The sequence below is a fragment of the Loxodonta africana genome, chromosome 5 (assembly GCF_030014295.1).
Source record: "Loxodonta africana isolate mLoxAfr1 chromosome 5, mLoxAfr1.hap2, whole genome shotgun sequence".
In the NCBI taxonomy this organism is placed as follows: domain Eukaryota; kingdom Metazoa; phylum Chordata; class Mammalia; order Proboscidea; family Elephantidae; genus Loxodonta; species Loxodonta africana.
In genome coordinates, this window is record NC_087346.1 from 155,251,015 (window position 1) to 155,264,204 (window position 13,190).

The 13,190-nt window shown below is 45.3% G+C and overlaps 1 protein-coding gene across 1 annotated transcript in view; it reads right to left on the reverse strand.

Annotated features, from left to right (window-relative positions):
- EVC2 (EvC ciliary complex subunit 2) overlaps positions 1-13,190 on the reverse strand; it is a 183,500-nt gene that overhangs the window by 82,248 nt on the left and 88,062 nt on the right. Inside the window, 1 exon segment of the mRNA XM_064286086.1 lies at positions 5,178-5,502. Coding sequence (XP_064142156.1) covers positions 5,178-5,502 — 325 coding nt within the window.

Below are 13,190 nucleotides of genomic sequence, written 5' to 3' on the forward strand. Positions count from 1 at the left end.
GAGCAGCTAGGGTCACATAACAGTGCATAAATTTTTGTACGAGAAACTAACTTGAGCTGTAAACTTTCACTTAAAGCATGATGAAAAAAAAAAAAAAAACAGCCATTGAAGACCCTCTGGAGCACAGCTCTGCTCAGACACACATGGGGTTGCCATGAGTCAAAATCAACTTGACAGCAACCAGTTCAGCTTTTGGTTTGGGGGGTTCGTATGATGGAGTGGCTTTCAAGTTGTTGCTGTTGTCCTAATTTTTTTTTTTTTTTAGGAATTTGAGGTTCTGTTCCACATCTTTCTCCCATTCTAAAAGGGTCCATCTTTTGCGGCCCTGATTGGAATGGTCAGTAGTGGTAGCCTGGCACCATCTAGTTCTTCTAGTCTCAGAGTAGATAAGGCCATGATTCATGTAGACTATTTGTCCAGTGCACTGCACAGGGTTTTCACTGGCTGATTTTTCAGAAATAGATTGCCAGGTCTTTCTTCTGAGGTACCTCTGAGTGAACTCGAACCTACAACCTTTCAGTTAGCAGCTGAGCATGTTCACCTTTGCACTACCCAGGGACTCCCCTTAACTCGTGGGTCCTACAACAGCAGGCCATGCTGGATTTGGCTCCTGGGCCTTTGTTCCCTGACCCCTGCTTTGGAGTATCTGCCAAGTTTCCTTCACTGAGCATGTCTCATTTTTACGAGGTGGTAGGGGAACAACTAGAACAAATTTAGGGAAGAAGAGGATGGGAGAGAGAGAACGAGATTATTTAGCACTACATCACAGAACAGTGCATTCGAAACATTCTTCTGAAGTGAGCGGCACGTGCCAGCTCCAGGAAACGTGGTGTTGAGCAGCAAAGAATGGGGCCGGCTGGGGGGGAGCGGGGGGGAGCTGTGTTGGTGTTGTTCTCGGGTGCCACTGAGTTGGCTCCAACTCGTAGCGAGCCTGTCTATGTACAACAGAACGAAACACTGCCCGGTCCTGTACCATCCTCACAATCACTGTTATGCTCGAGCTCATTGTTGCAGCCACCATGTCAGTTCGTCTCGTTCAGGATCTTTCTCTTTTTCTCTGACCCTCCACCTTACCAAGCATAATGTCCTTCTCCAGGGATTGATCCCTCCTGACAACATGTCCGAAGTATGTGAGATGAAGTCTCCTCATCCTTGCTTCTAAGGAGCACTCTGGTGGTACTTCTTCCAAGACAGATTTGTTCCTCCTTCTGGAAGTCCATGGTATATTCAACATTCTTTACCAACACTATACTCAAATACACCAATTCTTCTCCAGACTTCTTTATTCATTGTCTAGCTTTTGCATGCATATGAGGCAAATAAAAAGACCACGGTCTGTGTAAGGCGCACCTTAGTCATCAGAGTGACATCTTTGCTTTTTAACAGAAACGACGTGTGTCAAGATTATATCCTTTCACCACCTTTATTCCATCTACGCTGAGTGAATAATCCAAGAAACCAGACTATATGAAGAAGAATGGGGTATCAGGATTGGAGGAAGACTCATTAACAACCTGCGTAAATGCAGATGACACAACCTCGCTTGCTGAAAGTGAGGAGGACTTGAAGCCCTTACTAATGAAGATCAGAGACTGCAGCCTTCAGTATGGATTACACCTCGACATAAAGAAAACAAAAATCCTCACAACTGGACCAATAAGCAACATCATGATAAATGGAGAAAAGATTGAACTTATCAAGAATTTCATTTTACTTGGATCCACAGTCAATACCCATGGAAGCAACAATCAAGAAATCAAGTGATGTACTGCACTGGGCAAATCTGCTGCAAAAGACCTCTTCCAAGTGCTAAATGACCTTTTGGGGGCTGTAGTGAGTGGAATCCCAAATGATATGGCCACATCCTAACCCCCACATCCTGTGAATGTGACCTTATTTGAAAAAGGGTCTTTGTACATGTAATTAATAATCTTGAGAGGAAGAGAGCATCCTGGATTGTCTGGATGGGCCCTAAATCCAAAGACATGTGTCCTTACCGGAGACAGAAGGGGAGAAAACAGGGCCACAGGGAAGGAGGCCACGTGAAGATGGGCAGAGATTGCAGTAATGTGGCCACAAGCCAAGGAACACTGGAAGAGGCAAGGAAGGATCTTCCCCTGGAGCCTCTGGAGAGAGCACAGCCCTGCCAACACATTGATTTTAGAGTTCTGGCCTCCGGAACTGCGAGAAAATAAATGCCTGTTGTTTTAAGTCACCCAGATGGCGGTAATTCATCACAGCAGCCCTAGGAAACTATACAAGAACCAAACCACAAATTAATCTAACCTCAAAACAAGTTGAGTATTATGGTAGGGGAGGCACCGGGCACAAGGAGGCACATGGCTGCCAGGCAGTGGGAGACTTGCCTCTTTTCTTTCTTCCTAGCCCATGTTTTGGCCACACTTGACCACCTGAAAACTACGAGCTCCCAGGGAATGTCTGTGGATGCCAAGAGTCTAGAGGGTGGAAGTTAAGAGCTGAGAAGCTGTTCCTAAGTGGGTGTCATGTGTCCTCACCAAAATATCTGTCAACTTGACTAGGTCATGATTCGTTTGTATGATTGTATGATTGTCTACCATTTTATCTTCTGATTTGATTTCCCTATGTGTTGTAAATCCTATCACTATGATATTGGACTAGCGGCAATTATACTGTTGAGTTCTACAAGATTAGGTAGTGTCTTAAGCCAATCTCTTTTGAGATATAAAAGAGAGAAGCGAGCAGACAGACATGGGAATCTCATACCACCAAGAAAGCAGCACCGGGAGCAGAGTGCGTCCTTCCGACCTGAGGTTCCTGTGCTGAGATGCTGCCAGACCAAGGGAAGGCTGATGACAAGGACCTTCCTCCAGAGCCAACAGAAAGAGTAAGCCTTCCCCTGGAGCCGGTGCCCTGAATTTGGACTTCTAGCCTACTCGACTGTGAGAGAATAAACTTCTCACTGGTAAAGCCATCCACTTGTGGTATTTCTGTTACAGCAGCACAAGGTGACTAACACAGTGGGTATTCAACCACCCAAATCTATTCTGTTTAAAAGCAAGGATGGCCAGACTTAGTCTCACATGCTTTGGACATGTTATCAGGAAGGACCAATCCCTAGAGATGGACATCATGCTTGGTAGAGGGTCAGTGAAAAAGAGGAAGACCCTCCATGAGATGGAATGACACAGTGGCTGCAAAGATGGACTCAAACATAGATTGTGAGGATGGTGCAGGACCAGGTAGCTTTTCCTTCAGTTATACATAAGGTCGCCTGTGAGTCGGAACCGACCTGACAGCACCTAAAAACAACAACAATCTAAGCTTGGGTAGTAGATTTTCAGAACAGGATCCCAGTTGCCATCGAGTAGACCCCAACTCATGGTGCCCCCGTATATGGCAGAGTAGCTCTGTGCTCCATAGCATTTTCAATGGCTAATTTTTTGGAAGTAGATCACCAGGCCTTCCTTCCAAGGTTCTGCGTAGACTCCAACCTCCAACCTTTCAGTGAATAGCCGAGCACATTAACTGTTTGTGCCACCCAAGGACTCCTCTAAACAGGATGTGTAGGCTTGAGTCCTGACTAGGCATATGGATTGGGCAAGCTGTCTTCTTCACGGAGGAAGACAAGTGAGGTAGAAATCAGGCTTAATTTGGTACACTCAGGGAAAAACTCTGGGATGATTCCTTTGAAGACAGCAACTAACACATCTCTAGGCAAAATGAGAGTTGAACTCTGACAGAGGCCAGCTCTGAGAAGGCTGAGAAGTCAGACCTCTCAGAACTCTGAGCACTGACAGCCTTCTGCAGCCCACGTGTGCGGTTACTCCTCCCAGCAGCCCTGAAAGGTAGATGTCATTGGCCTCATTTTACAGACTTAGGATTAGGCTATTTGAGGTCCTCAGGAGCAGAGCTAGGATGTGAATCCAGGTCTCTCTGTGTCTACAGCCTGTGAGGAAGAGACCCGTGATCCAATGGATTCCAGTTCCAAGGAACACATGTGTGCACTGCCTTCCCCAAGCCGTGCTCTCTGCAATACACTCTTCCAAGAACAAACCCTTCCTACTCTCCCTATGAGCCCCCATGGCACCTTGAACATGCCTCCATTATAACATAGTTGAATGATGTTGCGTTTTTTTATATGTGAGAATCTTTCAGTAGACTATGAACTTCTTGAATGGAAGAGCTGTATCTCCTTTTTCTCTGTACCTTTACTCTCTAACACAGTGCCTGAGAGACAGTAAGTGCTCAATAAATGTGTGCTAAATGAATTCTGGGTGGGTGGATGGATAGATAGATGGATGAATGGGTGGATGGGCAGATACATGGATGGATGGGTGGACGAACATATGGCTAGATGGATGAATGGGTGGATGAATACATGGATGGATGGACAGACAGATGAATAAGTGGATGGGTAGATAGATGAGTGGATGGACAGATGGATAGATGGATTGATCAGTGGATGAATACATGGATGGATGGGCGGATGGACGGACAGATGGATGGATGGGTGGATGGACGGACGGATGGATGGATGGGTAGATGGATAAATGGATGGGTGGGTAAACAGATGGATGGATGGGTGGATGGATACATGGACTGATGGACGGACAGATGGATGGATGAACAGATGGACAAATGAATAGGTGGGCAGATGAACAGGTAGGTGGGTGGGTGGATGGACGGATGGATGGACGGACGGATGGATGGACAGATGGATGGGTGGATAGATGGATAAATGAATGGATAGGTGGATGGATGAATGGATAGATGGGTGGGATGGATGCTTGGGTGGGTAGGTAAATCAGTGGATAGATGGATGGGTGGATGGATGAATAGGAAGATGGATGGATGAGTGGTGGGTGGGTGAATGAACATACGGATGGATGGATGGATGGATGGATGATGGATGGGTAGATGACTGTACGGATGGATGGATGGATGAATAGGTAAATGGATAGATAGATGGATGGATGAGTGGGTGGGTAGATGACCATATAGATGGATGGGTGGATGGATGGACAGATGGTTAGGTAGATGGGTCAGTGGGGAGGCACGTGGGTGGATGAAAGAATGGATAGATGTGCAGACAGATGGATGGATAGATAGATGGGTGGTGGGATGAGTGGATACATGACAAATCCCTGAAAGGAAGGAGTGAGGCAAGCAAAAGGCTTCTTTAAGAGCCACCTTACCCTCTCACTAACACGTTTCAGCAACTCTTCCACTTCCTCCATTGCCACCATCTCCCTCTGGTACTGGCTTTCTGTCTTCTTTCTTGATTCCAGGTCACATTCAGCTGTCAACGCCACCATCTTCCGATCATACTCCTCTTGTATTTCATTTTCCAGCAACAGAAATTCCTTCTTGAAAACAGCACCCATCCTCCTCTCTACTTGTGGGGAGAGATGGCCACGGCTGGTCAGATTTTTCAGTAGAAGGGCAATGATGTCTTTGCTGATTTGGGTTCGACAAGCCTCCAGATTGGAGTCGGCCTGATTTAGGGTTGCAATCTCCAAGCTGGAAAACACAAAGGTCAAGAGAATTCCATTACATGAAATCACAACAGAAACCAAAGGTTCCCCCAAGGCCCTCAAGTCTTAAATTATTTGCCGGTAAGGCCTTTCTTTCTTCCTTTTCCCTTCTTTCTCTTCCCTTACTGCCTGCCTCATGCTCTATTCAGTTATTTAAGACTAGCCACTAAATTTAGTAGTTTCTATTCAGTAAATTTTTTAAGTACCATGCTAAGAACAGTAAACAGTAAAAAAAAAGGAAAATGGCTAGTTAAATATATTTGAAGATTTTAAAAATAATGTTTACCTTTTTTTCCAATTAAAAATTAATTTATGGGCATGACAACTAAATAAAATGTGGTACCCTGGATGGTATTCTAAAACAGAAAAAGAATATTAGGAAGAAACGAAGGGAATCTGAATAAAGTATGGACTTTAATTAATAATAATGGATCAACATTGCTGATTAGAACGTTGTCTAACTCGCTTGCTTTGAACATGTCATCAGGAAAGACCAGTCACTAGAGGAGGTCATCATGTTTGGTAAAGTAGATATATTAGTCATCTAGTGCCGCTATAACAGAAATACCACAAGCGGATGGCTTTAACAAAGAGAAATTTATTCTGTCAAAGAGCTTTGTTGTCAAACCACTTAACTAGAAGGCACTCTGTCAGCTCTGGAGGACGGTCAATGTCATCAGTCTTCCCTTGGTCTAGGAGTTTCCCTGCTCAGGAACCTCTGCTCCTGGCACTGCTTTCTTGGTGGTAGGAGGCTCCCCGTCTCTCTGCTCACTTCTCTCTTTTATATCTCAAAAGAGATTGGCTTAAGATACTATCTAATCTTGTAGACCTCATCAATATAACTGCCACTAATCCATCTCATTACATCATAGTGACAGGATTTACAACACAGGGAAATCACATCAGATGACAAAATGTTAGACAATCGTACAATACTGGGAATCATGACCTAGCCAAACTGACAGATATTTTTGGGAGACACAATTCAATCCATGACAGTAGAGGACCAAGAAGGGTGAAGGAGACCCTCAGGGACACGAATTGGCACAACAGTCACAACAATGGATTTGAACATACCAGTGATTGTCAGGATGATGCAAGACCGGGCAGCATTTCTTTCTGCTATACATAAGGTCACCATGAGGCGGAGTCGGCTCAGAGGCAGCTAACAGCAACGTGACACTGGTTGATTAATTGTAACAAATGTACCATACCGTGATGCAGTGAATTGCTTTCATACGGCCCTTCTAGCCATGGTCCTGTAACTCCCATAAAACAGTTGGTTGGGGCCATGCAAATAAGGTGCCTGTGGTCTACCAAGGAGATTGGACAGGTTTTCCAAAGCAAAAAAGGTGCATGGAATCCTTGCATGGGTAGGACTATGTAACTAAGATACATGGAACCCTTGTAGAGGATTGGTTAGTTCGTGGTCTTGCTGGCGGTTGAGGGGGAACACCTTGGGACTGGTAAGGAGCTTGCTATATAACCAGCTTCCCTGACAGTGGTTTTAGGAGAGACACGGAGAAACAAAAGAAGGGGCTGTAACACTGAGGGCCGCGAGAGACAGTGTGGCAAGAGTGTCAGCGGCACGAGCAGTGAGAGCCAGGAGACCAGCAGGAAACAGCTGCGGTGGGCTTGCCAGCATACAGAGCAAGGCAGCAGCAAGGCCTGACCAGGGCCTGGTGGCATCAAGCCAAGGAGAAGCTGTCCTGATCGCAGAACTGCATTCTGAGGTGTTCCTGTTACTTCCAGGTTGGTCCTGATCCCGAATTGCAACCTGTTACTTCCCTAATAAACCCTGTAATCGTAAGTACCATGCGTGAGTTCTGTGAGACGCTGCAGCAAATTACTGAACCCAAAGGCAGAAGGGGGCGTACTGAGGGGAGGAGGAGGAGTTGGTGTTAGAGACGATGGAGGGGGACAGCAGCTTGGAAAAATCAGACATTTGGGGCATCTTTAACCTCTGTCTCACAGGAACCAGCTTTGTGCTGATCCTTGTCAAAGAAATTACTCATTTACAGACTAATGCTAAGATGTTAATAGGGGAAACTGGGAGTGGGCAGATGGAACTCTCTGCACTATCTTCTCAGTTTTTCTGTGAATCTAAAACTGCTCTAAAAATAAAGTCTTTAAAAAATATATAGGAATTGATGCACAGGGTCACAGTGCTCTACAACCTGACCCTGGTGGTGACCGCAGGCTGTGTACAGTTACATAACTCGTCAAGCTTTTAAGACGATGACTATTACAGTGTGTTAACTATAACTCTGCAAAGCTGTAAAAAGATGCGGAGGGAAAAATTCATTATGTTCATGACGGAAAATCCAGAAAAACAGGGACAAATAGAAAAAGGTTTAAATCACAGTAGTTTCATCACTGAATCACAACCAATGAAGGCATTTTGTTGTATTTGCTTCCAGTCTTTTTTCTACACATATTTCTTACATAACCCAGTGTCCTCGAGTCGATTCAAGATGGTGCAGGACCAGGCAACGTTTCATTCTATTATATATAAGGTCACTGTCTTAGTTAACTAGTGCTGTTATAACAGAAATGCCACAAGCGGAAGGCTTTAACAAAGAGAAATTTATTCTCTCACAGTCTAGGAGTCTAGAAGTCAAAATTCAGGGCATCGGCTCCAGGGGAAAGCTTTCTCTGTCAGCTCTGGAGGAAGGTCCTTGCCAAAGATCTTCTCCCCAGACTAGAAGCTTCTCCACACAGGAACCCCAGGTCCAAAGGACACACTCTGCTCTTGGTGCTGCCTTCCTGGTGGTATGAGGTCTCCCCTACTCTGCGTGCTTCCCTGTCATCTCTTGTAAGATAAAAGGTGGTGCAGGCCACACCCCAGGGAAACGCCCTTTACGTCGGATCAGTGATGTGACCTTAGTAAGGTGCTACAATCCCACCCTAATTCTCTAATCTTGCCTCATTAACCACAGGCAGAGATTAGGATTTACAACACCTAGGAAAATTACAATCTCAAAATGAAGGCCAACCGCACAGAACTGGGAATCATGGCCTAAGTTGACACATTATTTTGGGGGGACACAAGTTAATCCACGACAGTCACCACGAGTCAGAGCCCAATGAACAACAAAAACGCCATTTACATAGGTGCAAGTACAATTTCACCCTCTTTTTTAACTAACACCGTAACAGGGATCTTTCGGTGGTATTTAAAGACCATAACAGCGTCATTTATAATGGTTGCAGAATATGTCATCATGGGATACATCACAGTTCAGTTACCCATACTTCTATCCTTGTGCAAATATTACTTGGAAATTTCAAAATTTAAAATAACCCTGAAGTAAGTAAGCATCTTTGTGTAGCGCTTTCAATATTCACGATGATTTCCTCAGTTACCCGCTCCTGTGTCACCTTCACGATTTTATAGAATTCTGTCCTCTCATTTCCTCTTCCATGCCACTGATTTGTTGAGGAGATGAGGCCACTCAGCCTGTGTGATGCCCCATATTCTGGAATTGGCTGAATGCTTCCATGGCGTTTTATTATTCTGCAATTCTCATGTTTCCTATAAACTGATAGGTCTGGACCGGAGTCAGATTCAATTTGTTTTTCAAAACACCTTATAATTAGTACCGTGTGCTCCTTACTAGATTGTGGTTACTGCTGCTGTTAGCTGCCGTGTAGTCAGCCACCGACCCGTGGCAACCCCATGCGCAGTGGAACGAAACACTGCCCGGGCCTACACCATCCCCATGATTGCCTGCAAGTCGGACGGTTGTGATCCACAGGGTTTTCAGTGGCTAGTTTTCAGAAGCAGATAGCTGGGGCTTTTTCACCTTAGTCTGGAAGCTCCACTGAAGCCTGTTCAGCACCAGGGCCACACACAAGCCTCCAGTGACAAACGGGTGGGGGCTGCACATGAGGTGCATCAGCCGGGAATCAAACCTGGGTCTCCTGCATGGGAGACGAGACTTCTATCCTTGAACCATCAGTGCCCTCACTGGATCGTACCATGGGCTGATGGATCTGCAGGGGTCCCTGGGTGGAGCAAACAGCTAAGTGCTCAGCTGCTAACCAAAAGTTCTGGCAGTCCGCCTCCACCCAGAGATGCCTTGGCAGAAAGGTCTGCTGATCTACTTCAAACAATCGGCCATTGAAGACCCCACGGAGAACAATTCTACTTGGACGCAGAGCCAGTTGCCATCAGTTGGAACTGGCATAGCAACTGTTGCTATAGCAACTGCTTTTGGTTTGGTTTGGTTTTGCATCTGTAGGTTCAAGTGGGGCCAGAAGGATCCCTGCATTATAAAATTCTCTATCAACCTTTCCCCTAATGGTTTGCAACTATGGTCTCCACCTAGCGTTTTGACAATAGCAGCTGTTGCCACAGCTAACGTTTTTGTTCTGTTGTTTTATTTTAGATCTGTAGGTTCAAGTGAGGCCAGGATGATATCCCTGTATTATAAAATTCCCCATCAACCCTTCGCCTAATGGTTTTAGCACCCATTTATAATTGTTATCTAGATCCATGATTTCTTCAGGGGTTGAAAAATGCAGACTTTCTAGTTTTGTTATTTCTGCCACATTTTGTAGCTACAATTCTTCAAAGAGAAGAATTCAGTTACCCTGACTTAAAAGTTCACAGGACAGGAGATATTTGATTCTCCCCTTGCACTTTATCAACTTTCTCATTAAGGAACTAGTATCATCGCACCCTCCAATGGCGACCATGAGTTCTGGTCTGTGTGTTTGTCTGTTTGGTTTTGCTTTAGCATGAGGGCAAAAGTTAACAAAACTTTCCCCAGCTCCCCAAGAATCTGAGCTTTGGCTAACTCTTCAGCTCTGTCCCACTAGAAATCTAATGAGGACAAGAACATCAAACATGTTATTAGGCAATGTAGCCTATAAAGGAGGCCTGGTAGCACAACGGTTGAGCACTTGGCTGCTAACAGAAAGACTGGAGGTTCGAACCCACCCAGGGCCTCCGCAGGAGAAAGACCTGGTGATCTGCTCCCGTAAAGATTACAGCCAAGAAAAGCTTATGGGGTAGTTCTACTCTGTCACATGGGGTCACTATGCATCCGAATTGACTCGACAGCACCTAGCAACCGACAACAGCATGCTTATGAAAAAAAAATGATGTCTGATTGGTAAATTACGTCTGGATGGGAAGGCCTGTCGGTGAAGCATAAATCCCTGATGGGAATGCCATACTTTGGATGTCCCTGAGGGTGGTGATGCTTGTAACAGAGCATGTCCCTGGGGAGGACCCTGGAAGTTACAGGCTGTGAATTGGTCAAAGAGATATTGGCTCCTGTGGATCACATGGAGCTTCTCAGCTCACCTGGGAGGGTGATGCCACCCAGAGAGGTATACAGGCTGCAGTGTGACAGGTAGCAAGGACACCTGGAGAGGAGTGCCTAACGTTGTCATGAGTGTAAGCTGCCGCCGCCCTCTAACCTTCTGTGTATGGACAAGTTGGCTGGTGAAAGTCTTGTGAGTCTGGACATTTAGCTGAAACTAGTAAGACCCCCCACCTCCCACCCCATCCACAGAGAGGTGTGGTAGACAATGAATAAGGAAGACTGAGGAAGAATTGACAGCTTCGAATTATGGTGTTAGCAGAGCATACTGAATATACCATGGACTGCCAGAAGAACGAACAAATCTGTCTTGGACTGAGACTGGAGGGACCCCAGAAGTCGTGGCTCCTGAACGCTCTGTTAGCCCAAAACTAAAACCATCCCTGAAGCCAACTGTTCAGACAAAGATTAGACTAGACTATAAAACATAAAATGATACTGGTGAGCAGTGTGCTTCTTAGCTCTAGTAGACACATGAGACTGTATGGGCAGCTCCTGTCTGGAGGTGAGATGAGAAGGCAGAGGGGACAGGAGCTGGTTGAATGGACACGGGGAATACAGGGCGGAGAGGAGGAGTGTGCAACTAGGGTCACATAACAATGTGTGTATATGTTTTCATATGAGAAACAGACCTGAATTGTAAATTTTTGCTTAAAGCACAGTAAAAAAAAAAAAATCTGTCTAGGAAGAAGTACAGCCTGAATGTTCCTTAGAAGCAAGGATGGCTAGACTTTGTCTTGCTTACTTTGGATATATTATCAGAAGGAACCAGTCCCTGGAGAAGGATCTTGTCTTAGTCATCTAGTGCTGCTATAATAGAAATACCGCAAGTGGATGGCTTTAATGAAGAGAAATTTATTTCCTCATAGTAAAATAGGCTAAAAGTCCAAATTCAGGATGTCTGCTCCAGGGGAAGCTTTTCTCCTTCTGTTGGCTCTGGGGAAGGTCCTTCTCATCAATCTTCCCCTGGACTAGGGATTTCTCTGCGTAGGAACCCTGGGTCCAAAGGACATACTCTGCTCTCAGCACTGCTTTCTCAGTGATATAACATTCCCCTGTCTCTCTGTTCCTTTCTCTCTTTTATATCCCAAAAGAAACCTGCTCAAGACACAATTCAATCCCATAGATTACCTCATCAACACAACTGCCACCCATCCCCCCTCATTAACATCATAGAGGCAGGATTTACAACACATCACACGAGATGATAAAATGGTGGACAATCACATAATACCAGGAATCGTGGCCCAACCAAATTGATACACACATTTTTTGGGAAAACAATTCAATCCATGACAGACATCATGCTTGGTAAAGTAGAGGGTCAGTGAAAAAGGGGAAGAAGCTCAACAAGATGGATTGACACAGTGGCCGCAACAACGGGCTCAAGCATAACAACGATTGAGAGGATCGGGCATCCCGCTGTACATAGTGTCACTATGAGTCAGGACAGGACCGAATGGAGGGCACCTAACAATAGCAACAAGGAAGACCCTCCTGTCCCTGCAGAATTATGGAGGTTAGCTTCCTCAGAGTCGACTCTGACTCCTGGCAACCCTATGTACAACAGAACGAAACATCGCCCGGTTGTGCGCCATCCTCGTGATCGTTGGCATCTCTCCATAACATCGCCATGAAATTATAGATTTTTACGTATTTGTTGCTTTCAATGTTGTTGTTAGGTGCCGTCAAGTCAGTTCTGACTCATAGAGACCCACTGTGGGTTCAATAACTGCAGTCATTATTCTTTCCTGATGCTAAAATTTCATCACCTTAGATCACATTGGCTCCTGTGTCCTCTAGACACAACCCAGCTGGTCTAGTTTTAAACAACAGTTCATTCATTCGATCTTGCATTTTCTCAACAAGTATTCACTGCACATGTACGTCTGCAAAGAGTGCTTTCCACATTACAAGGCAAGAAAGGAACGGGAGACCGATCGAGGCAGTCTGTGCATGGTTCAGTGTCCAACCAACCAACCAAACAGCATTCCACAAGTTCAGAGGAGAAGACATGTCTCCACTCTAGGACAAACAAAACAGATTTAGATCTTTAATGAAGACTCCTTCATTAAAGGCGGAATAATAGCCCCATAAAGAGGTCTATGTCCTAACCTCTAAAACCCGTGGGTCTGTTAGATTTCACGGCAAAGGGGGATTGAGGATGCAGATGGAATTACAGTCGCTAATCAGCTGATCCTAAGATTTCCTTTTCCAGTTCCCATCGAGTCTACTCTAACTCATGGCAACCACATGTGTGTCAGACTAGAGTTGTGTACCCCATGGGGTCTTCACTGATGTGACCTCTTGGAAGTTGACTGCCAGGCCTTTCTTCCAAGGC